The sequence below is a fragment of the Bos indicus x Bos taurus genome, chromosome 5, assembly GCF_003369695.1.
Source record: "Bos indicus x Bos taurus breed Angus x Brahman F1 hybrid chromosome 5, Bos_hybrid_MaternalHap_v2.0, whole genome shotgun sequence".
In the NCBI taxonomy this organism is placed as follows: Eukaryota; Metazoa; Chordata; class Mammalia; order Artiodactyla; family Bovidae; genus Bos; species Bos indicus x Bos taurus.
In genome coordinates, this window is record NC_040080.1 from 50,438,457 (window position 1) to 50,465,469 (window position 27,013).

The window sequence follows — 27,013 nt, forward strand, 5'->3', positions numbered from 1 at the left end:
CTTAAACATTAAGAAAAGTAAGCAAAATGAATAGAAAAAGCCTTTAGATGGAGCAAACTCAACCACTGAAAGCCACAGAAGGATTTGTCAGTTGCTCAAAAGAGCTGCCAGTCCTTCCACACTAAGTAACATTTCCTAAGATGCTATGGCTGAATTTCTTTCTTCTTCCCCTTTTGGCCAAGCTGTTATTTTAAATGGGATTCTCCCTCTGATCTCTCCAGGATATACTGAGCCATGTCAGAGTTCACTTAAATAGGAAAATGTCTCCAGATTAAATGCCAGCTATTACTGAAGAAATAAATGCAAGGCTGTAAAATCCTTTGCTTATGATTCTCCACCCAAAGCAGAACTCTTTCAAGAAATCTAAGAATTTGAGTTCAGGAAATTAATCAGGGAAGAGTGGATTTCTAAATAAAATCTCAGTGCTCTAATGTCATTTTTTAAATAGGAAGGTGACCATAGGATGAAACAACACATTTCTACATCTGGACAGTAGATGAAGACATCTGTGTGTCTCTGATAACAGTCTTCGTTGTTATGGCTCCTGGTAAATTGTGTATGGCCATAATAAACTCGCCTCAGAGAGCAAGCTGCTTTGAAAACCTTACATGATCTTGAAATTTCGTACAATGGCCATTAAGTGCAACATGCTGGAGTGCAGTGTGAATCTGAACTGCATGGAATCAGAAGCGTTTTCTTCTAAGTATAAATGGACATTTTATTTACAGGTGGGAGCTTAAAAGCAAGCAGACAGTAAACTCAGATCATTAAATTGTGTTGCGGAGTTTCTGACAGATATCACAAAGTCTTCAGATTTCCACATAAACGTTACCAGTTAATCAGAAAGGAAAACATCTAGCTTTAAAGCATGGCTGTTGTCATTTGGAGGAAAAAAAGAGGCATAAATTAAGTGCAGCCAACATTAACGCCAAAGACACATGTCTAGGAGTACTATTATGGCTGCCTAGCAACTGCAAAGAGTGAAGGCAGGGCGGGTCTGCCAGGGAGAAAGGAGAGAAATGGATGATGAAGACAGAAGTCACCCCGCAGATCAGGTGGTGGCTAACAAGCCCCCAGGTGGGGACGTGCAAAAGTAAGCCATCAAAACACTGGCAAAGAAAAAGGTAAAATGATGAATCAGGGTTTGTGCATGTATACTTTTATCATTTTGCTAACAAAAAGGTATAGCATTATGGAGCTGAGATATACAATAAAAAAAGAAAATAGTCGTTCACACACAACTATTGCCATTGCCCTTTCAACAGGTCTGTAATTAAATATACAACTTGATGTTTTTAAACAAAACAAAACAAAAAAAACGGTATTTCATTTATTGTAATTCCTGCTAGGAAATAATCAAATTCTTACATTTCAAATTTTGTTTTCTGTTGAACTGTCTCAAGTCACCAATAAATTAAATAACAAAGAAAGAAAAAGGTTCCTTAGTAACAATTATTAATACCTCTATATAATATTCATTTAAAAAATGTCAACACCATACATAACCACTTCCTGGCTGTAGATTATAGAAATCAAATCACTTGAAACTGACATTAACATTCTGACGTCAAGTGACTTTCACATTGATCACACTTGTATCTGAATCTGCACAAAGGTACCTTTGGTGCTCGTGCTTTGAAAATTCACTTACCTCTGTCCAAGGAAGCCTTGTTTAAAACAAGAGCATCTTCGATATCATAGCCACTATAACTCATCACGGCAACTGTCGCATTCTGTCCGGCTGGCAGTTTCTCAAATTCTATCAACTCAATAGTCTTTGTTTTAACCATGGGTTTTTGTGGATATGCTAGGAGATACATGAGAGTATCAATTCTATTCCTCTGGTTGTATCCAATGGTACCTTCATTGGTATTGGAGAAAACAAAATGCAACATTCTATTAGATCAAATAATTAAGCAGCAATGAATATAGAGAGAAACATTCACTTTAATAATTAAAATGAAAAAAATCTTCAAATATTTAAAGAGCAATACCTCATAGTGATTAATGACTTTCAAAAACAATTTTTCTTAGTTATGTCAAAAATCCTACAAAGAAGAAAAACCATACTCAAGGTATACTAATCTGAATAATTTCAACTTTTGGATTTATAAAATTGATTCCATTTGGAGAGCTTTTGTCTCTGCTGGTTAATCATACACGTCAGTCAACAATCCTGCATTTGGTTCTACTATGTTCCAGGCCTATTTACAGCTGCAATTAGAAAATACCGCACAGTGCTGACGGCAGAAAGCTTGGACAACAGGACAAATAAGAAACCAGCAATTCCAAATGTTCAACATGAAAAAATAAAAAGGAGGAAAAAATAACTATTCACTTATTAAGCAGTTAATAAACACCTACTTAGGGCCCAGCGCTGGAGATAAAATGGGGAAAGGCAGGGTCCTTTCCCCTAAGGAATCCAGGGCCCTGTCCAGTCAGGGATGGGCTTTTCTCTCCTTAGCAATCAGCCTTTCCACCTGATTGGACCTTGGAAGAGTATCACTGTCAACTGAAAGTGAAGCTAGAATGTGACCTACCCTTCTCCTTTTTCCCCATTGAGTGCATTAAAGTTCAAAGATCGATTCAACAAAAAGGCTTTCGGTCTCCGGGGCTTGTGAACACACAATTGCTCCTACTCAGAGACCTTAAAACTGGGAAATCCACGTTTGCCCTACTGTTGAGCTTGAGTGCAGGTTTCTAGACCTCTTTAACTTTTCCCAAGTATCTCTTCTTTTCCCTGCAGCGGCACGTCTGCAATACCCACACACCTCTAAGCTGCTGACATGTCATTTAATGGAGTTAAGCTTTAATGTGAGCAGATATAACACTCAATTATTTGTTTCCTTTTCCTTTTTCTCTTACTCATCTCATTAAATCAATGGTGATTTCAATTTAGAGATGGAAACAACCTATTCAGGCAGCAAAAATGATATAGTACTCCTTGATGGTTGGGCTTTAATGAAATCCGTAGGACACTAAAGAAACAAGTGCCTAGTACATTGCTAGGCTTATTACCAATGCTCAATAAATGTCAAGTAAATGAAATGGAAGAATTTCAATATACTTTTTATGAAGGTACATATTTGTGCTTAAATCTCTAGAAAATTTATCAAGATTCAGCTGAAAACCAATAGCTAAACTAAACTGCATGAACTTTTTCTCAAGTTCACACTAAAAATCCCCAATTACTGTTATTTTAGTGCCAACTAATAGACTGGGCAGGATACCTGATAATAGATCACTTATGGCCTTACAAATAAAATTGCTGCTGCTCAGACTACAGTAAAGTTCATGATAGTAAGTTCATCCTTTTACATGAAATCAATTCAAATTTATGTTGAGATTTCAGCTTCAACTGTATACTTTACCCACCAGAGACAACGGTTCAGGCAAAGTCCCACCAGGCTGCCAAACGTGCCTTCTGAGACCTGAGCCGAGTGTTACCATGCAGCAGAGACGCAGAGCCAGCTGCACTTGTAAACAAGGGTGACAGAGATGGCATCCTGCTATAAACCTGTGCTACTCGGCCCAGAGCGTAACTCTGGGGCATCGCAACCCACTGTGGAATGGAGGAACAGCTAAACGGTTTAGCAAAAGTTTGGGGCTTATGATCTCATCAGAAAATGTTCCTTAAAGACTTTTGAAAGAACTTGTAGGCCTATTCATGTATACACATCTCTAGCAGCACTGGCGATGGGTGCGTAGGTTAAAATATGATTTATAAACTATGACTTCTATGTTCTGAAATTCTCAAATGCCACCACACCCCATAATTTTTATACAAATTATGAATGACTGCCTAGCTATTTTTATCAATAAGTAAGTTTTTTGGAGAAAATGTCATGTAGAAATTATAACATTAACCCAGGGTGAAGCATATGCTCAAACTAGGACAGCTCTATCAGTATTTCCAGCTTCCTTAAGAAGGGCACTGCATGTACATAATAACTAATAGAATATCTATAAGCTGAATTCTCCTTCTACTGGCCCATTTTGCTATAAAAACAGTCTCCAATGAATTTATTTGCTCACTACCCAGGACATAATCTTTCTTACAAAGTCTTATTTTCTTGACCAAAACTTTCTTAAGGAGTCACAAATTGGCATAACATGGTAGGTATATGTAGGTTAAAAACAGTGAAAACGTTTTTTAAGACAAAAGGAAAAAAAGTAAGGATGAACACAACTTAGAAAAGGTATATTGAGAAAAATAAAGTTGTATATATTTAACTAATTTTTCCATCTTCCTTCACCCAAGCTCTTTTTATTTAATTGTATATATTATGGAATTACAATAAATTTCACCCATTTAAAGTGTACAAGGTGATGAGTTCTGACAGATACATGAATCTGTGAAACCACTACCACAATTAAGATCCAGAACATTTCCAATACTTACAGATGATCCTGTCCCTGGCCTCAGGCAACCAAGGATCTGTTTATCAGTACAGTTTCAGTTTGCATTTTCTATAATTTTATATATAAATGGAATCATATAGTAAATGTACTCCTGAGTTGCTTCTTTCATTTAGCATGATTCTGAGATGCATTCACATGTCTGTGTGTAACAGAATTCATTCTTTTTTATTGCTGAGTACTATTCCAATATACATTTTGTCTATCCATTCACCTGCTGATGGACAGTTGAGATGTTTCCAGTTTTGGGCTACTGTGAATAAAGTTGCTATGAACATTGATGCACACATCTTTGTTACTCATTTCTCTTGGATAAATACACAGGAGTGGAGCTTCTGTGTTGTTTGCTGAGAGTATGGTTAACTTTATAGAATAATTTTAGCATTTTCCAAAGTGATTTTACTGTTCTACATTTTCACCAGCAGTGTGTGAGCATTTTGGCTGCTTCACAAATGTCAAATCTTTTTCATCTGCTTCGTTCTAATGAGTGTGCAGTCACATCTTACAGAAATTTACATTTACCTGATGACTAATAACGTTGAACATATTTTCATGAGTGTATTGGTTATTCCTGTTACTCTTTGTGAAATGTCTTGAGTTTTCCCCTGGCCCCCATCTTCTGAGTTGTCTTATTACCCAAGAGTTCTTTGTATGTATTCTGGACACAAATCCTCTATCAGATATACTGAAAATACTTCCTTCCATTCTGTGGCTTAATGCTGTCTTTCATATATATATATATATATATATATTTTTTTTTTTTTTTTTGGTCACATCTAGTAGCATGCATGATCTTCATTCCCAACCAGGGACTGAACCCATGTTCCCTGCAGTGGAAGTGCTAAGTCTTAACCACAGGACCACCAGGGAAGTCCCTGTCTTTCATATTCTTAACAACATCCTTCAAAGAGAAGAAGTATAACTTGAGAAAATCCAATTTACTAAAATTTTCATTTTTTATAGTTTGTCCTTTTTGTGTTCTAAGAACTCTTACATCATTGGAGGTCACAAAGATTTTTGCTTAAGTTTCCTTCTATAAGTTTTACAGTTTCAGCTCTTACATTTAGGGGTGTGATTCATTTTGTATTAACTTTTTGTATGGTATGAGGTAGGAGCTGACATTCATTTTTTTCTATATAGATACTCAGATATTTTATTTTGTTGAAAAGATTTTCCTTTCCTCTGAATTACCCTGATATAGTCACTGAAAATCAATTGCTCATAAAAGTGTGACTCTGTTTCTGGATTCTGTTCCACTGATCTACATGCCTACCCTTATGCCAACATCATGCTGTCTTCCTTACTATGGCTTTATTGTAAGTCTAAGCACTGGGTTGTAAAGTCCTCCAATGTAGTTCTTCATTTCAAAGACTTTTAAAAATCTGCATCTGATTTCTTAACAATTTTAATGTGCTCAAAGATTCATTCATTGTTGAGACATTTATTAAGTAGCTACTAAGCTGGCACCCGGCTAGGCCCCAGAGATGCAGTGATAAATAGCAGACGTAGTCCCTGTCCTCAAGGGAGTTTATAATTTACAGTCTACCTTCATCATGATCCATGGTGAACCAGAAAAGTGAGGAAAGAAGTTAGTTTCAGCTGAGAAAAATTTTAGTAAGTTTTACAAAGATCACTATATAGAAGACATAAAGTAATCTCTTAAGAGTTACTCAACCAAACTGGAATTCAATTTCCTTGTCAGAAACAAAGAGGTATGTATTATATCTGACAGGACTATTATTATTAATATGTTAAATGAAGAAATGTACATAAATCAGTTGGATATTCAATGAGTGGCAACATTCATTATGACTAATATTAACAATATTAGCAGTAAAAATACATACTCATCATCCTGCAAGACTGCCCACTCTACCTCCAACTCTAACCCTACATACGGAACTGTACCTCATTATAAACATTCTAGTCTCAGAACTGTCACACAAGCTTACACCTACAATATCTACAATGAGTATGTGTTTTTTAACCAACGGAATTCTAAAAGAGAATTACCATGGATAATTTGGTCAAGACATCTTTTCACTTTGTATCCCCAAATGGATTAAAAAAAATTGTCTTAAAAAAAAAATTCAAACAGAAAACGAGAGAAGAGGTGTAGAATGAAGCCACATTTTATGAGTTTTTATGTGTACATTATGTGTTCCTAGTATTTTTAAATCCTCCAGCCTATTTCTAGTACATGCCATCCTACTGTAAAGTGGGGGATATAAGAGAAGGAACTACCCTCTTAGGAACAGACTCAGTCAAAAACAAAAACAAAAACAGAAGCTGCATTAATGCCGAACTTTAAAAAAGTCCAAGCAGTTTAGAGCTGAAGGAGGAAGGGGCGGTGAGAAGCAGCGGGGGCTGGAGGAGGGATGTGATGCATATTCATTAATTGAGCTGACAGTGACCAAAAGGTCCTTTTAAATGGGAGAAAGGCTTCTACTAGAGGCGTGCCAACTAATAAAATGGGCAGGATATGAAAGCGTGACTCATGTGAACTTGGCGTCGGGTGCCGGGGGGAGCAGACAACGCGGCCCCCTCAGACAGCCTTCACTTGCAGCACTGGGTGACCTGAAGACCCTGCCACCTCCACACACGCCGACCTGACTTCGCGCTCTGAACCACGTCACAACAGAGCCACAGGCACGGCAGGAAGGCCTCCCAGTAGCTCAGTAACACGCTGTGTGGAGCCCTGAACTTCACGAATAATTTAAAGAGCCTTAGATTTAAGAAACACCCTCTGCTGGTGTTTTAGGCTGCATTCAAGTCAGCCCTGTCTTATATACAAGGTAAGGCTCTCAAGTCTCTGTGGTCTGTGCTGTCTTGGTCTCCTTCTTAGTGACAGAATATGACTTTTATTTTCTCACTGTTGAATGGGAGGGGTTAGTGGTAAATGGCATATAGTCAATTTCCAGGTTGGTTAGAGTATTTAGTGAATTAATTCTGGGATAATGTCTTTCACTTTCCACATGGACTAACAGATGAAGAGCAACTAAAATATTCTGTTATAAAATCCACACAGACACTGGGAGGATATATAAGGAATCACAAAAAGTGACTGTGTAATTTTTCATCCGAAAAAAAAAAAAGAAAATCCACACAGAATTTCTGAACTGTATACAGTGTTAAGCAGTGGCTGATACCTAAAATGGGATAGTGTTATTTTAGTTACTAGCTGTCAAGACAGCATGGAATTAAAATGACTTGAGAAGTCCAACTCAGAGAGCTGGGTTTGCTTCAGAACTGGGTCTCTGCTCTGGTCTCCCTCTGCTGCCCTCTCTCCTTTTGCCAGTTTTCCTATAGACCTCGCTCAATACTTCTGCAGCTATTTCAGTGCCCACAGAGCAAGGTGGCCTTCTCGTGTGCCAACTTTAAATATTACTTTTATCTCATGGCTTTTCTTTCCAGTCAGGTGTTTTATAATAACAAACAGTAACAAAGGCTTTTTTTTTAAATTATTATTACTTAAGATATTCAGCGGCTTTTGTCTTCCTAGCGTCAGCAGTCACGTCAGAGGATTGTATCCAAGGAGCTAAATGTGCAGGACCCAGGGTCAGAGCAGCTGAATACACCAACCTCAGAAAACACAGACAATGAATTGCAAATGACACTCAAAACAAAACGAAAAAAAAAACCTTCACACAGAAAACTACAAAAGAACTCTACAGACACTGAATTGGCTTTCTGTACACACTGATCCTGCTTAACTGTGTGTGGTAACTGGCCAAACGTTTTAGGTACTCAGGGCTACAAAATAAAGGCTTTTTTTTTTCTTTTTTGGTAGGAAGAGAAGTTACAAAAATAAAAATATTATTTCGTTTGAGTCGCTTATTTACAAAAACAAAAAGATTTGCCAAGTGGTGAGAGATACAGCCCTTTCTGTTTCAATCTTCAAACACACTAAAGAGTGGCATTCGCGATGAAGTGATTAGTCTTCCGTTAATTCTGCTGAAGGTTCTACACAAAAGGTGTATTGTTTCAGCTGGGATTCACATCATGAAACAAAATGGTTTGGTAAACCCAATAGAAGTGATAGCCCTTTCAGGACACACAGGATTCAGTACTGTATATTTCAACTTGTTAGCAAGTCAGAAGCACAAGCGAGAACTCAGCCTACACTGCTGCGGAGGATGAATGGGAAACGCTAAATTGATGAGCCGCTGTTTAGATTTTCCCACTGGGAATTATTCTCAACTGTCCAGGCATTACATCATTCAGGTAAATGGTAGCAGGACAACATGCTTCTTATTTCTTTGTGGCCAACCAAAGGGCAATATAAAAACTCGAAAAGACATGCATACTCTTTATCCATAGCAGAAACAGAATTCCTTAATTGTCAAGCTAATTATCAGTAACTGAGAGGCTAACTGCATTCCAGTTGTTACCCAAAGGCAAAGCAAAAACCTTTTACGGTTTCTTTATGAACCTCCTTGTAGCATACTTTAAATCAGAGATGACAAGTCATATTGATATCATAGACATGGATGAAAAAAAATTTATTAAACTTATTAGGATTTAAATGAGTTTTAAAAAATATTTAAAAAAAAAAGGCTTATAAGCAAAACTTTTTTTTTTTTTTTTTTGCCAGTATCCTCTGTATTCTCTTCAAGACAAAAATCCAAACTCCTACACATAGGGCATCTCTCCAGCATGCCTCTCTGCCCATACTATATAGCAAACACGATACAGAACAGCTGAATCAAAGTATGTACCAAGACTTCCCCACGCACTCATACCTGTGAGAAATACTCAAGAGTCCTCAAGCCTCAGTTCAGTTCTAGTCTCCAGAAACAATCCACTCTCTAACCTTAGGTGTTCTTTCTGCTCCTACTCCCTTAGACGCTAGCTATCAGTCTACCACAGCGTTTATCAGACTATATCCAATTCCTGGTATATTTATTGTTCTCTCCTACTAGACTGTGAACTCATTGAGGGCAGAACTCTGTCATCTCTGTATTTTCAGGTTCCAGTACTCCTGTCTGGTTTATTGTTGATGTTCAATAAATGTTATGGATGATAAATAATCAATGAATGAATGAAAGGAAAGAAAAGTAAAAAGAAACACAAATTCAGGAAACCGTGTGACACATACTGAATGCTTCAGGAGCTACAGGAGCAACTCTGTGGATATAACGGGCTCAGTGACGGTCATCCAGACAATAACTAAGTACATTCTAATCAATACTATAGTTCTTTATCCCTATTGCTTTCCACTCTCCTCTTTCTACCTCGAGTTTTCACTGCTCTTTCTTCCAGCTCTCCTGGTTAATAACTTACATTTATATAGGGCTTTTCTCTTTATATTTACTACCTTGTTATTCTGTGATAGTTATTATGTATCCTTTTGTTTGGCCAAGGGAACAAGTTCAGAGAGGTTTTCTCCATTTTTGTTTAGGCGTTAGACATGACTTGCAAGCACTGCAGAATTCCACAGCCTCCTGGGTTTGGTAACACTCATGTGTGTCAGCAACATCTGACTCGGCCAAACATGCAATACTAGTGAAACACGAGTAAAGGTGTAAGTATTCATCCAAGTATTTAGAACCAAGTTCAAGAAGGAATTCTTACCCATGGCTTGTTTCCCCATGGCACACTGATATGTGTTTCTTGGGGACTGGTTGTGATGAGGGTACGGGATCAGGCCAGCACAGACTCCGAGAAGAGTGAAAGGTTCAATCTCCAGGTGGGTGGTATCTCTATCAAGTTAATTAAGAAGCAGATGTCTCAGGTTCCAAGTACAAAATAATATCTCTTTAAGGGTATAAAAAATATTACTATCCAGGCCCCAGAGGGATCTAGACAATAAAATTTAAGTTTACATAAATATATTTTAAAATCTATATATAAAACATATATAATGAATTTATATAATAATAAAACCTCAATAAAATTTGATGCTAGTAAAGCTGATAGGAAAAAACCCATACATAAATAAAATCTAATAAAGCAAATTTTTTTTTTCAGTGAAACTAAAACATGCAACTTTATTATATGAAGCAATACAAGAGAAGGGAGACAATATAGAATGCCTATATAAAAAATAAAACATTATTACATACTAATAATAACTAACACTTTTTAAGAAATGACTATATTAAGCACATAGAAATGCGGTATCAAAAATATCTACATGGCACAACATTGTACATCAACTATACTTCACTTGCAAAAGAAATGGCAACCCATTCTGGAATTCTTGCCTGGAGAATTCCATGGACAGAGGAGCCTGGTGGGCTACAGTCCATAGCGTCACAAAGAGTCGGACACAACTGAGCAACTGACACACATACTTCAATAAGTTTTTTTAAAAATTAAAAAAAAAAATATATCTACGTGGATGAGTAGCCTGGTTTCTCCCACTTTTCTAACTTATATCAATGAAAAAAGTTGTATTATCATCTTAGAGAGAGGAATATGTCCCCTTTAAGAACAATTACTAAGACGTGAAGTGAAAAGTTAAAGTGCTAGTTACTCAGTAGTCTACGAGTCTTTGCGGCCCCATGGACTGTACCCCCACCAGGCTCCTCTGACCATGGAATTATCTAGGCAAGAATACTGGAGTGGGCTGCCATGCCCTTCTCCAGGGGATCTTCCTGACTCAGGGATTGAACCTGGGTCTCCTGCACTGCTGGCAGATTCTTCACCATCTGAGCCACCAGGGGATCAATACTGTAACCACTAGCTAAACATGGCTGTTGAGCACTTGAAAAGTTCAAATAGTGTAGCTGAGAAGCTGAATTTTTAATCAGTTATTTTAAATCTTTTAGTTATGCTTGTAATCACTTAAATGTATTAATTTACCTTTTCAATTGTAAATCTTTTGAAATCAGATCAAGTATTTCCAATGAAAATTTAGCCTCCAAATTGTGATATGGATAACTATACACCAGATAAGACTTAGTAGGAAAAAAATGTAAAATATCTCAATATTTTTATAATGATTACATGTTGATATAATCTTTCAGATACACTGGGTTAAATAAAATTATTAAAATTAATTTCATCTGTTTCTGTTTTACTTCTTTAATGCGGCTATGAGAAAACTTAAAAGTTATACGGTGACTTGCATTATATTTTTACTAGACAGCTCAGTTCTAGATACTGGCCACAAAGTAAGACTTTGTCTAGTAAGTGTCAGAATCTTGATTACTTTCATAATATAATTTTGCATAAAGCTCAGTTTTGGTTAAATGATAAGGCAACTGAGATACTGCAATGGGAAAGGGCAGCTAGACTGTTTTTAGGTCTTGATGAAACATCTCACCTCCAGGACCTGTGGTCTCCAATGACCCTCTGTCCTTTCCTTGAGTGTTTCTGAAGCACAACCTTAATTGTAATTTCAATAGTTTACAGTACTTCTGAAGAGAAGTGATTTCCAAGATAACCCAACACATTATGGAGAATTAGTTGCAATGTACATGGCAAGGATCTCCCACTTATCCAGTTATCCATCTATTTATTTTTCAAAAAATGTGTACTGAATTTTGTCCCTCGTTTGGTTAGAGAGCATGCTTTCCATGCAGTCTTTGGTTTTGAAGAATACAGTTCTGACCTCACAACCTCGCAGAACCCCAATCCTCTCAGACACTTTAGGTCTTTGTCAGCAGAAAGGAAAATGGCTCTAGGCTTTGTTTTCTTTCTTTTTGTTTTTTTGATAGAAAAACAGCTTATAGAAACATTTTATAACCAAGAATGAAACAGTTTGTTAAAAGGTACTGTTCTGTTTATATTTAATATGATGGCCAATTTGACCAATCCAAAAAACTTTACTTTTTCTGATGGAAAAATTGGGATAAGCTGAAAATGAAGAAGGTAAAGATCTGAGTTTCCTCTTTTTTCATGACAAGAACATATAGAAGATTATATGAAAGTCCAAACATTCAGTCTGGATTTGAATTTTACAAAACAGAAAGGAATTTTATAGGATTGGCCAAAAATTTACTCGGGTTTTTGTGTAACACCTTATCATTCAATATTATTCAAAATTATAACCACTCTAAGCTTCTATCCTAAAGAGGAAATAGGAGACTTACTGTTCACTGTGCATAAGGGCATTAAATTTAGCTCAAATTAAGAATAACTGACCCGTTGCTTGCAATAGTGAAAAAATTAGAAATAGCCTCAGAGATCAGATCAGATCAGTCGCTCAGTCGTGTCCGACTCTTTGCGACCCCATGAATCGCAGCACGCCAGGCCTCCCTGTCCAGAAATAGCCTAAATTGTCATCAATAGTGGAGCAAATTAAATAAGGTACTTATGTACAGACAACATAATCAAAAGCAATTAAAATATTTATATGTATAAATATATACACATACATTCACGTGGAAAAATATCCAGGATGATAATGTTAATAATGTTGAGTTAAAAAATCAAGATGCTGAAAATAATTGTAACCATGTATGTATGTTTGCATTTACCTAAAAAAAATCTAGAAGAGTACATATTAAACCATTAGCACTGGCTACTTCTGGAGGGTGGAGTTTGGTGGGATGGGGAATTACTTTACACACTTCTACATTTTAATAAATATCCTAAATATGAATTTATACTACTTTTTTTCTTATTTTTAAAGTACAATTAATTTGATGTATGGGATAACTTGGTGTTGGGTGATACTGATAATCATTTTCCTTTGCAGAGGGAGATTTGTGACACTGAACAGGAGACAGTGATCAAGACCATCCCCAAGAAAAAGAAACGCAAAAGGCAAAATGGTTCTGAGGAGGCCTTACAAACAGCTATGAAAAGAAGATAAGTCAAAGGCAAAGGAGAAAAGAAAAGATTTGAATGCAGAGTTCCAAAGAATAGCAAGGAGAGATAAGAAAGCCCTCCTCTGGGATCAACGAAAAGAAATAAAGGAAAATAACAGAATAGGAAAGACTAGATATCTCTTCAAGAAATTAGAGACACCAAGGGAACTTTTCATGCAAAGATGGGCACAATAAAGGACAGAAATGGTATGGACAGAACAGAAGCAGAAGATATTAAGCAGAGGTGGCAAGAATACACAGAAGAACTATACAAAAAAGATCTTCAAGACCCAGGTAATCACGATGGTGTGATCACTCTCCTAGAGCCAGACATCCTGGAATGCAAAGTCAAATGAGCCTTAGGAAGCATCACTATGAACAAAGCTAGTGGAGGTGATGGAATTCCAGTGGAGCTATTTCAAATCCTAAGAGATGATACTGTGAAAGTGCTACACTCAATATGCCAGCAAATTTGGAAAGCTCAGCAGTGGCCACAGGACTGGAAAAGGTCAGTTTTCATTCCAATCCCAAAGAAAGGCAATGCCAAAGAATGCTCAAACTACCACACAATTGCACTCATCTCACACGCTAGTAAAGTACTGCTCAAAATTCTCCAAGCCAGGATTCAACAGTATGTGAACCATGAACTTCTAGATGTTCAAGCTGGATTTAGAAAAGGCAGAGGAACCAGAGATCAAATTGTCAATATGCGTTGGATCATTGACAAAGCAAGAGACTTCCAGAAAAACATCTATTTCTGTTTTATTGACTACACCAAAGCCTTTGACTGTGTGGATCACAATCAACTGTTGGAAAATTCTTCAAGAGACAGGAATACCAGACCACCTGATCTACCTGCCTCCTAAGAAATCTGTATGCAAGTCAAGAAGCAACAGTTAGAACTAGACAGGGAACAACAGACTGGTTCCATATCGGGAAAGGAGTATGTCAAGGCTGTATACTGTCACCCTGCTTATTTAACTTATATGCAGAGTATATCATGAAAAATGCTGGGCTGGATAAAGCACAAGCTGGAATCAAGATTGAAATATCAATAACCTCACATATGTAAATGACACCACACTTTTGGTAGAAAGCAAAGAACTAAAGAGTCTCTTGATGAAAGTGAAAGAGAAGAGTGAAAAAGTTGGCCTAAAACTCAACATTCAGAAAACTAACATCATGGCATCTGGTCCCATCACTTCAAGGCAAACAGATGGGGAAACAGTGACAGACTTTATTTTTTTCAGCTCCAAAATCACTGCAGATGGTGAGAGCAGCTATGAAATTAAAAGACACTTGCTCCGTGGAAGAAAAGTTATGACCAACCTAGATAGTTTATTAAAAAGCAGAGACATTACTTTGCCGAAAAAGGTCCATCTAGTCAAAGCTATGGTTTTTCTAGTAGTCATGTATGGATGTGAGAGTTGGACTATAAAGAAAGCTGAGTGCTGAAGAACTGATGCTTTTGAACTGTGGTGTTAGAGAAGACTCTTAAGAGTCCTTTGGACTGCAAGGAGATCCAATCAGTCCATGCTAAAGGAAATCATCCTAAAGGAATATTTATTCCAATTAAATGTTCCAACTGATGCTGAAGCTGAAACTCTAATACTCTGGCCACCTGATGTGAAGAACTGACTCATTTGAAAAGACCCTGATGCTGGGAAATATTGAAGGTGGGAGGAGAAAGGGGACGACAGATGATCAGATGGTTGGATGGCATCACCAACTCAATGGACACGAGTTTGAGTAAACTCCAGGAGTTTGTGATGGACAGGGAGGCCTGGCATGCTGCAGTCCACGGGGTCGCAAAGAGTTGGACACGACTAAGCGACTGAATTGAACTGAACTTGTAGCAGTAAACAAAACAGACAAAATCCCTGCCTTCATGAAGCTTCTACTGGAGGGAGATAGACAACACACAGATGCATCAATAAAATGCGCATTTTACAGATTTTAAGACTTAAGCACTAGAAAAATAAAGTCGTGAACAGGGGTGGACTGATGAAGGGTTTCTACTTTAAATAGGGTGGTCAGGAAAACTCGCTGAGAAGGTGGTGCCTGAGTGAAGACCTGGAGAATGTGAAGCAGTGAGCCAGGCATGTAGTTGAGAGCATTCCAGGCAGAGGGCTTGGGGCAGGAACATGAAGACGAGGCCAGCGTGGTCAGAGCAGAGCGAGGGAGGAGATGACACAGCGGCACAGGTTCTGTGTAGGAACGTGAAGGCCTCTGCAAGGACTGCAGAGGGAGAGGGGAAGCCACCGGGAGGTGGTGGTGGGTTTGGGGGTGGGGGAAGGGGTTGAGAAGAGCAGTCACGAGAGCATTCTGATCCTTGAAGAACAGACTATGTAAGAACAGGTGCAAACCTAGTCAGATGCCTTTTGCAACGGTCCAGACAAGCAATGGCAGTGGCCTCCCATAGGGTAATATGTGAAGGAGAGCTCAAATTCTGAGTATACTTGGAAAGCCCACATAGTGTGTTAAGTGATTAGATGTGGGTGCAGGGCAGAAGAGGAGGCAAAGCTGAAACTGAGGTTTTGGGCTTGAGTAACCATGATGGAGGCTTCCCTGGCAGCTCAGGGGTAAAGAACCTGCCTGCCCATGGAGGAGACATGGGTTTGATCTCTGGGTTAGGAAGACTCCCCTGGAAGAGGAAATGGCAACCCACTCCAGTATTCTTGCCTGGAAAATCTCATGGACAGAGGAGCCTGGTGGGATACAGTCTGTGGGATCATAAGAGTCAGACATGGCTTAGTGACTAAACCACCTCCACCATATAACAGTTCTCCTTTACACTCAATCTTGAAATGAGGGGTATAAAAATTGTACTTTGAGAAAGCCATATATTTAAGAATGAAAAACTGACTGAAAAGCATTATTTACTAAATTATAGTAAGACAAAAATAAAATGGTACATTTCATCTGGCAGCAGAAAGCAGAAAAGCACTTTTCTGATTGAAGACATAAATAGTTATCAGCTGGCAATATTAACCATTTAACAACATAACTGCAAAAATTCTCATTTTAGGTAAGTAGTACCTTGATGGTTTAGTTTCTAAGTCACATCCAACTCTTGCAACCCCAAGGACTGTAGCTTGCCAGGCTTCTCTGTCCATGGGATTTTCTCAGGCAAGAATACTGGAGTGGATTGCCACTTCCTTCTCCAGGGGATCTTCCCAACCCAGGGATCAAACCCTGGTCTTCTGTATTGAAGGTGGATTCTTTACCTACTAAGCTATCAGGAAAGCCCAAAGTGGTACCTTAGCCACAAGCATCTGACAGCAAGTGACATAAATGTCTTTTAATATATTTCAAATGGAACACAGATATTTCTAAAAATATCACTGTTCTAGAAGAAACACTGTGGACACATTAACATTTCATGTCAATATTGTACTTAAGTTTAGAGATATCTTTACAGCAAAACAACATAGGGAATTTCTGCAATGACAACAGGAATTCAGATATCCACTGACAAAATCAACCCTTAGAGATATACACACCATTACATGGCGTGATTCGTTAGTTCAATTTTTGTCAGTAATCGAAGTCAGAGAAGCAATTCCTTTTAAGAAATACACACTATGTGTAAAATGAAATGGAAGGATAATTAAATCTAAAGATTATTTGTTAGCAGTTCTGTGATACTCTTGGGATAAGCAATGGATTATGCTTCATTATAAAACAGAATACTCCTAACAGTTCCTACTAAGAATACACAACAGAACTGAAGATGAAATGTAAAAAGGAGGCTGTGTCTAACATCAGAACAGGTTTAATTATGGCTGTTATGGATCCTACTTACTTATTAATTGTATGTTCATAGAGTGCGATGTTACAGTCATTTTCTTCATTCACATCTAAGTATTCAACCAGACTCTCATGTAAGAAATCTTCAAAATTCCTGAGAAAATATTGGTGAAATGGACACTTAAAAAGCATTTTACTGCCATATTTTATATGCAATAATGGAAGATATGTGCTTTCATTTAGCCTCAAAGCATTCTTCTCTCCCAAAAAGAATACACTGGGATACTTGAAACATATTATTCTTAGACCACAGTTATCACAAATCACCAAAATATTAGAAAAATTTGTGATTCTTGTTAATCTGGTCCCGCTTTTAAAAATACCTTCTGTGATTTAAAAAGTCCTATATGATGAGAGACCCAGTATCTACATCAACATAACTTTCTCCTACTACTTCATCTGTGCTGATTTACACCAACATTCTATAATCTGCATTATCTAAACTGATAAACATTTTTACTATGTCCAAGCAAGCTCACACAGAGAAAAGGTTTTTAACAGGTTGTTATATTTGGTAGAGAGGAATTAAGAGACTAAAACTGAAAATACGCTTTTCGTAAAAGCTCAGCTCAAACACCATTACTTCCGTTTAGATCCCATAAATGAGTCTTAAGGAGACTGAGAAGTTTTGCTTTTGGCTACTTACCTGTACCCCTGAGCCAGCTCTTCCATATGCTTATTTGTGACTGCAGGTTTCTGTTTCTTTACAATTATATAGGGTCTGGAAGAGAAAAGAACAGCTTTACAGCAATAGTTCAACAGAAGAATAAAACCAATAAATTCACTACAGTGAAGTGAGGGAAGCTATAGACATGCTTCTGGGTTGTCTGAGGACACCAGGTATTTTTTACAAGTGTGAGAGCACAGGGGCCTATTTTCTCTTACATATACACCAGCCCATGCACAAGCACGTGTTCACACACACAGTTACTTCGTCCAGGTATCTTTGGAAATATTTGGTTTTGAATGAGAAAGCATTTGAATGAGAAAGCAATGTGAAATAATACCTGATAAAGTCTAGCAAAAAAAAAAAAAAAACAACTTTAATACCTTAAATATCATATGTTTTTGTAAATGCAGCCATCATACCAAAAATGTCTTCTGATTTCATGCTGGGAATATGGAGAAGTCAGCAGTCAGAGAGAACAGTCACTGAGAAAAACAGTGGCGTTTTCAGTGAAGGTCTGATGACCGCCAGCTGTCTAGAGTGCTTTTGCTTCAGGATAAACAGGATCACAGGACGACACTAGCAGGGTACTTAAAGCTACGTACAACCAAAGAGTGGGTATGAGCTGAAGAGAATAAAGCTTTCTCACTTTGTGATTTTTAGTGATATCATGGGTTTAAGTAAGGCAGAGAGGCTCGGTCCACACGTTCTGATAGATTAACCCGTAACTGCAGTGGGAACCTGCCTTCGAGGGCTCCGCTTCCGCGAGGAAACACCGACACAAAGCATGGCGCGTGGCTTGATCGTCAAGGGCTGTTGCTATTTGGACAAGCGGTTCCTGCAGAGGAGCCAGTGGCCGGCACGCACGTGTGCACCCCACCCTCAGGTCCACGCGCCCTTCGGGACTAATGAGCACCTGGAGACAGTTAAGGGGAGGAGTTGCACGATTACAAAAGGGGGAAACAAGGTGCTGAAGATGACTGGATGCTACCTTGAAGTCCTGGCTGCTCCTCTCATCAGGGAAGCAGGAACCCCACGCTTCCCCAGGTGGGGCTGCAGTTTAGCTCAGGACAAGCGACTGAGAAGCGGTGACAGAGCAGGGATAGGCGAGGGCAGGGACTGCACTAAGCCACCTCAGTTATCTTTCACTTTATTCCAAAAATTCTACTAACTCTTCTTGCCAAATCTATGTTGGGTCATTATAAAATCACTTCTAAAAAAAGAACTAGTTTTCTTTTTAGGCTATGCCATATTATATTGGATGTAGTAAAACATCTTAAAAAAAGAGTAATCGAGAAAATGTCAGTGTTTTCCCCACCCTTAACTGGACCATGTTAGTGGCTATAAGTACCCCGTGTTTGCCTAGCACCCTACAAGGCACTTACCACACCTTGTATCAATCCTAGGAAGGCATTGTTATTTACATCTTTACTGATGAGAAAAATCAAGGCCCAGAGACTTAAGTAATAAACTCAAGAGTCACATGAGTCAATAAGTGGAACATCAGGATTCAAACATGGGTATAAGCTTCAATTAGGCCTTTTTGATTGCAGAGAATAGGAACCAATGCAGGCTAATTTAAGCAAAGATGGAATTTACTAAAAACTAAGTAGAAGAAAATTTTAAGGAATTTACTAAAAGGCTCAAAACTTACTAGAAAAATAAGAATGAAATAAAAAGGTACAAGGCTCAGCTTCAGAAAGAAAAGGAGCCAGAACAGTCCCAAAGATCCAGAAAGGCAGGGGGAGTGGGCAGTCTCCTGCATGCACTGCTGCCAAGATGAATCTGTTCTGACCACGTCTTGCTCTCAGTTATTCTCCTTGGGATTCAAGCTCTCCAAAGAGAGTCTGACTGTCCTGGCTTGGGTCATATGCCTGATCTTTGGCTGAGCAAGAGACAGCACCTGACTGACCAACCTAAGAAGACTGCCAGTGGGGAAGGGCAATCCTAAGGAAAACAAGGAGAGCAACTAGAAGGAGAAAGGGAGGCTGGACAGACATAGGCAAAGGCAGTCCAGGTTCCCAGCTGTCAGACTTGGCAGCTCCTGCCACCTCCCCAACCATTGCAAGCTCAGCGACTTGCGCCCTCACACCATCTGAGGCCCTCAAGGAGAGACTCCGGTGAACTGAGTGAAGGCCTGGGAAACAAGGTGACATCCTCAGCCGAGGTCCCTGCATACCCCCAAAGCACCAGACACCATGTCATACTGGTCTCTGTGGCCCTGTCTCTGACACAGCTGAACGAAACAGGCCCTAAACATCTTCCAAGTGATTACAAGGCACCTGCTCTTCTAAGGCTCTAACGTGGTGTCATCTCTTTGTGCTGCCACGTTTTCTTTCTTGCCATTCCTGAGCCTTTTTCCTTTAAAGCAACAGTACTCAACCCCCACCTCTTTGTTCCCCCAAAGGACTTGGGCTTTTGTTTATTCTACTTAGGTTTATTTTTAGTTTATTTTATTTGGCTGCACTGGGTCCTAAGTTGCAGCATGCAGGATCTAGTCCCTGACCAGGAATCAAACCCAGGCCCCCTGCATTGGGAGCTCAGAGTCTTAGCCACTGGACCACCAGGGAAGTCTGTTCAGTTCAGTTCAGTCGCTCAGTCATGTCCGACTCTTTGCGACCCCATGAATCGCAGTACTCCAGGCCTCCCTGTCCATCACCAACTCCCAGAGTTCACCCAGACTCACGACCATAGAGTCAGTGATGCCATCCAGCCATCTCATCCTCCGTCGTCCCCTTCTCCTCCTGCCCCCAATCCTTCCCAGCATCAGAGTCTTTTCTAATGAGTCAACTCTTCGCATGAGGTGGCCAAAGTACTGGAGTTTCAGCTTTAGCATCATTCCTTCCAAAGAACACCCAGGGCTGATCTCCTTCAGAATGGACTGGTTGGATCTCCTGGCAGTCCAAGGGACTCTCAAGAGTCTTCTCCAACACCACAGTTCAAAAGCGTCAATTCTTCGGCACTCAGCTTTCTTCACAGTCCTACTCTCACATCCATACATGACCACAGGAAAAACCATAGCCTTGACTAGACGAACCTTTGTGGGCAAAGTAATGTCTCTGCTTTTGAATATGCTGTCTAGGTTGGTCATAACTTTCCTTCCAAGGAATAAGTGTCTTTTAATTTCAAGGCTGCAGTCACCATCTGCAGTGATTTTGGAGCCCAAATAAATAAAGTCTGACACTGTTTGCACTGTTTCCCCATCTATTTCCCATGAAGTGACGGGACCAGATGCCGTGATCTTCGTTTTCTGAATGTTGAGCTTTAAGCCAACTTTTTCACTCTCCACTTTCACTCTCAAGAGGCTTTTTAGTTCCTCTTCACTTTCTGCCATAAGGGTGGTGTCATATGCATATCTGAGGTTATTGATATTTCTCCCGGCAATCTTGATTCTAGCTGACTTTTCTTCAAGTCCAGCGTTTCTCATGATGTACTCTGCATATAAGTTAAATAAACAGGGTGACAATATACAGCCTTGACGTATTTCTTTTCCTATTTGGAACCAGTCTGTTGTTCCACGTCCAGTTCTAACTGTTGCTTCCTGACCTGCACACAAATTTCTCAAGAGGCAGATCAGGTGGTCTGGTATTCCCATCTCTTGAAGAATTTTCCACAGTTCATTGTGATCCACACAGTCAAAAGCTTTGGCACAGTCAATAAAGCAGAAATAGATGTTTTTCTGGAACTATCTAGCCTTTTTGATGATCCACCGGATGTTGGCAATTTGATCTCTGGTTCCTCTGCCTTTTCTAAAACCAGTTTGAACATCAGGAAGTTCACGGTTCACATATTGCTGAAGCCTGGCTTGGAGAATTTTGAGCAGTACTTTACTAGCGTGTGAGATGAGTCCAACTGTGCGGTAGTTTGAGCATTCTTTGGTATTGCCTTTCTTTAGGATTGGAATGAAAACTGACCTTTTCCAGTCCTGTGGCCACTGCTGAGCTTTCCAAATTTACTGGCATATTGAGTGCAGCACTTTCACAGCATCATCTTTCAGGATTTGAAATAGCTCCACTGGAATTCCATCACCTCCGCTAGCTTTGTTCGTAGTGATGCTTTCTAAGGCCCACTTGACTTCACATTCCAGGATGTTGGCTCTAGGTCAGTGATCACACCATCGTGATTATCTGGGTCATAAAGATCTTTTTTGTACAGTTCTTCTGTGTATTCTTGCCACCTCTTCTTGATATCTTCTGCTTCTGTTAGCTCCATACCATTTCTGTCCTTTATTGAGCCCATCTTTGCAGGAAATGTTCCCTTGGTATCTTTAATCTTGAAGAGATCTCTAGCCTTTCCCATTCTGTTGTTTTCTTCTTTCTTTGCATTGATCGCTGAAGAAGGCTTTCTTATCTCTTCTTGCTATTCTTTGGAACTTTGCATTCAGATGCTTATATCTTTCCTTTTCTCCTTTGCTTTTCGCTTCTCTTCTTTCCACAGCTATTTGTAAGGCCTCCCCAGACAGCCATTTTGCCTTTTTGCATTTCTTTTCCATGGGGATGGTCTTGATCCCTGTCTCCTGTACAACATCACGAACCTCAGTCCATAGTTCATCAGGCATTCTATCTATCAGATCTAGGCCCTTAAATCTATTTCTCACTTACACTGTATAATCATAAGGGATTTGATTTGGGTCATACCTGAATGGTCTAGTGGTTTTCCCTACTTTCTTCAATTTAAGTCTGAATTTGGCAATAAGGACTTCAGCATCCTTTAAAGCTCAGATCAGAGCACCAGAATAGAGTGGGTAAAATCAGGATTACTGGAGTAAAATGAATTCTAAGAACTTTCCAGTAAAAAACAGTCTCCACCACCATCTGGCTTTGGGTAATTTAGTCTCACCAAATTCCAGTACCTCATTTGTTAAATGAAAATAATAATCCAACCTCATAGGGTTGAATGTGGTTAAAGCCTTACAAACAGAGCAGAAGGAAATGGCACCCCACTCCAGTACTCTTGCCTGGAAAAGCCCATGGACGGAGGAGCCTGGTGGGCTGCAGTCCATGGGGTCGCACAGAGTCGGACACGACTGAAGCGACTTAGCAGTAGCAGCATAATGGCTAGCACTTACTACTCACATCAGTTCAGTTCAGTCGCTCAGTCGTGTCCAACTCTTTGCGACCCCATGAATCGCAGCACACCAGGCCTCCCTGTCCATCACCAACTCCCGGCGTTCACCCAAACTCATGTCCATCGAGTCAGTGATGCCATCCAGCCACCTCATCCTCTGTCGTCCCCTTCTCCTGCCCCCAATCCCTCCCAGCATCAGGGTCTTTTCCAATGAGTCAACTCTTCGCATGAGGTGGCCAAAGTACTGGAGTCTCAGCTTCAGCATCAGTCCTTCCAATGAACACCCAGGGCTGATCTCCTTTAGGATGGACTGGTTGGATCTTGCAGTCCAAGGGACTCTCAAGAGTCTTCTCTAACACCACAGTTCAAAAGCATCAATTCTTTGGCGCTCAGCTCTCTTCACAGTTGGTTGTTATTACTAATTATTTCTGCCTTTCCCAGCAGACTGAGTTCTCTGAGGGCAGAGATTGACTCCCATTAATCTCTGAATCCCCAGTAGCCAATATGCATATTCATGAAGTGTTTGCTAACTGAATTAAATTTATCTTAACAATGAAAAAGGTTAAAGCAACTTTTAAAATAAAAACAAGTCCATTTCCTTCAAAAGTAAATAAAGAGATCTTAACTATTTCCAGCCACACCTACCTGCACAGCCTTCCTCCATCAGAGGAAATATAGACACATCGATCTGTCAGATTTGTTGAGATGGAAACAAACTCATTGATATAGCCTGCTCTTCGCATCAGTCGAAATGTATTCACCAGCTTCTTGTGATCTCGAATGACACCCAGGATGTTACCTAAACAGAAATAAGAATGTTCAAGATTGAAATAAAAAATACATCGAATGGACTTAAAATATCTACTCAATAAAAACAATAACCAGCAGTGAGCAGTCATTTGGAAATACTGTTACTAAGGCTGCAGCCAGTCCACAAGGCTGGAGAAAGCAACAGAGTGGAGGGGTTGAGGGGTCAAGGGCAGTCCAGGGGACTCAAAACCAGAGCTGGCCCTACCATATGCTGAGTGCATATCGCTGGTGAAGTCAGTCTGTCTCCTTTTCTGTCAGCACTGTGCAGGGCCATGAACTTGGGCTCCAGAGCCCTGGAGTTGAACCCTGGCTCTATCATTCCACTGTGTTCATGTGAGGATTAAATGAGCTGATCTCCTGTAAAGTACTTAGAACTGGACACAGCACTGAGTAATTGCTATCATGAAGCTGCTATTGTTGTCATTATCTGAGAGATGAAGAGAACAGACTTGGGCTCCCAGGGTGAGTGGGAGGATTCAGGGAGGTACTGGGTGAATGTGGCAGATAAGGTCACATTCAGTGTGAGCTGCCAGAATTCACTGACCAGGCAGGCAGTGAACGGCCCCATTTCCTTCCTACCAGCATAACAGTAAATGGTGAAGCCCTCCCAGAGCAGGAAGGAGGGGGAGAAGATGTGGGGCCTGAGGTGAGGACGAGCACGTGCAGCACCCCAGGCAGGGGACAGACACCCAGGCCACCAAGCCACACCTGCTGCAGCGTCTCTGGGGGACCCTGAGGGGATGGGGAGGGTGTGAGACAGCAGCACGTGGAGATGGAGCGGAAGGAAAGGGACCCTCCTGCAGAGCCTGCTGACACTCACTCACTCAGTGGCTGAAGACAAGTCATCTCACTCTAAGGGCTGACCTGATTATTTCTGCAGAACACCTCACATATTTAACTTGAACTTAAGAATATCATGTTGAACCTCGTTCCACTGAGGATACACTGGCAGCTGCCACAGGGTCTCTGCACCTTTACCTTTAGCTCTGACAGCCAAATCATCTCAGAACCTGGGTGACCCAGTCAATGGAAGAAGTGTTTGTTACCATTTTTTCTACCTTTCAGTTAAGGCCAACCTGGATCCAGAACTAAGGTATATTTAGGGAGTAGAGCTCAGTGGCAGAGAATTTGACTGCAGAATTAAAAGTATATTTGTGCTTTAAATACATAGTCAATTCCTTCCCCTTCCCCCACAGATTGTTTAGGATCAACATGCCTCCCCAACAGACTCACCATTGAGGAAGACGAGAAACACATTTGGGTAAGAGAGCTCTTCCCCACACAATAAGTTCACATCTTCTACTCCCAAGTTACTGGCTAATTTGACAATGGGTCCATCTTCCATGTCAGTCGTGATGTGTGTCATAAGGGCCAAGTTTTTAACCAAACCACATGCCTAAAAAACAAAAGATAGTCATGTCTAAGAATGAACACGAACAACACAAAATACGGTCTGTGTCTGAATATAGCTCACCACTCTGCTGGCAACAAGGCACAGAAGTGCAGCCTCACAGGGAACACTTCGGAGGTTCATACAAAGCCTGAAGGAGGCACCTACCCTTTATTTCAGAGGAACTGATACTAAAGTCACAAACAAGGATATAAATATAGATTTAGCCACAGAAATGCTCAGTACTATTTGAACTGGAAATGAGATGGCATTATAAATGTCCCCTCCCCAAAGAAACTGATTTACCTAAATTTTTATTTCCCAACAATAGTATATCATAGTCATTTAGATGATGTTGTGTAAAAAGAGTAAAGAAAAACACTGATAATTGTGAACACATGAACATAAAACTTCTGGCCTGAAATAAGAGTGAGTCTGCAAAATAACTGGCCAGTACTCTGTAAGCTTCTTGGTCTTAAAAAATAAAGAAAGGCTGAACAAACTGCTCCAGATTAAGAGACTAAGGAAACTTGACAACTGAAAGTGCAATCTTGGGATCAGAAAAAACAGGACGATTGGCAAAATCTGAATAAGGTCTAGAGACTACAATACTGTTACCAATGCTAATTTCATGAGGTTGATAAATATAATTACATACTATAGTTACATAAGACATCACATTTAGGGAATCTAGGTGAACGATCATGGAAACTCTCTGCACTACTTTTGGAATTTTTTTGGTATATCTAAAATTATTCCAAAGTAAAAAGGAGATGAAAAAACATTCTTTTAAACTTCTACACAACCCATGAAAAAAATTTAAAGCAAACATAAAGAAGGACTTAATACAACAAATTAAGAAAAAAAAAGCCACTTGAGACACATGTGATATTTAAAGATTACATCTTTAATTCTTAAAAACCATCTTTTGTAGTGATACACAAAACAGTTTCTTTATGAGATTAGCTGAAGCAAGCTCTGGGGAACTTGGTGTCCCAAAGCTCAAGATGTATATACTAGGCAAATTTGACAAGCAGCACAATTTTAGCATGACTTTCCATATGGTTTAAAATAAATTAGGAGAAAAATGATAATTTCTAAAAATTATAACCCTGTATAGACTTCTATTTTTCACCTCTCCCAAGTCATAACAAATTCCTATACTTCGAAACATACATCTTTTACTTGTCCTAATTAAGTAATTTATTCATTCAGCATATATTTATGGGACCTCTACTCAGAATGAGGCTCTGGACTGAGGAGCCTGGGATACAATGGTGAACCTAACATGGTTCCTTCCACCAGACGTTTACAAGTTAGAAGGAATAAGATCAAGTGAAACCAATGATAGCTAACAAAAAGGAGAAAGAGCCATGACACAGGAAGTAGCTGGTGTCTTGATGTAAACCAATTTAAACTCCTTGGTTTAGTGTTTAGGTAACTGCTTACATTTCCTATATAAGTAAGCAGGAATCCACTTTAAGTCTTGGACTGTATGCTTCTGGATGGCTGCAGCTATGACTTTAACGTCCTCTAAGAAGAGTCAAGGAAAATAAGGAGTTGTTTAAAAAGAGCTCCTCGTGAGCAAAGGTGATGAGTCTCCCAATTTTCCTTCCTATTCTTATCCCTTATTCACTGAGTGGTTTGACTCTTGGGATAAAATAAAACAAGCAAGAAAATTTGGCCCATATGTCTCTTTAGGTGAGAAAAGAAAGTAAAAGTGTTACTCAGTCGTGTCTGAGTCTTGTGCAACCCCTGGACTGTACCCTGCCAGGCTTCTCTGTCCATGGAATTCTCCAGGCAAGAATACTACAGTGGGTGGCCATACCCTTCTCCAGGACACCGTACCAACCCAAGGATAAACCCAGGTCTCCCGTATTGCAGGCGGATTCTTTACCTCTGGGCCACCAGGGAATCCCCTCTTTAGGTGAGCTATTAATAGTAAATCAAAGGCTTCTGGAGGTACTGTTTGGGAATGACACTGATGTTCTCACAGGCTGCATCAACACTTCTCTGACAGATAAATGGCTGACCCCAGAGAGGATACAGCCTGGGGGGAACGGGACAGGAGCAGAACAGCCATTACCTCTG

At 39.7% G+C, this 27,013-nt stretch overlaps 1 protein-coding gene across 1 annotated transcript in view; it reads right to left on the reverse strand.

The window, feature by feature from the left end:
• POLR3B (RNA polymerase III subunit B) overlaps window positions 1-27,013 on the reverse strand; it is a 115,773-nt gene that overhangs the window by 37,915 nt on the left and 50,845 nt on the right. The window contains exons 15-20 of the mRNA XM_027541892.1: window positions 24,766-24,928; window positions 23,368-23,521; window positions 17,635-17,709; window positions 16,984-17,082; window positions 9,994-10,121; window positions 1,652-1,861 (exon numbers count right to left, since the gene is read on the reverse strand). Of these exons, the coding sequence (XP_027397693.1) occupies window positions 1,652-1,861; window positions 9,994-10,121; window positions 16,984-17,082; window positions 17,635-17,709; window positions 23,368-23,521; window positions 24,766-24,928 (829 nt within the window). The remainder of the gene's footprint in view (window positions 1-1,651; window positions 1,862-9,993; window positions 10,122-16,983; window positions 17,083-17,634; window positions 17,710-23,367; window positions 23,522-24,765; window positions 24,929-27,013) is intronic.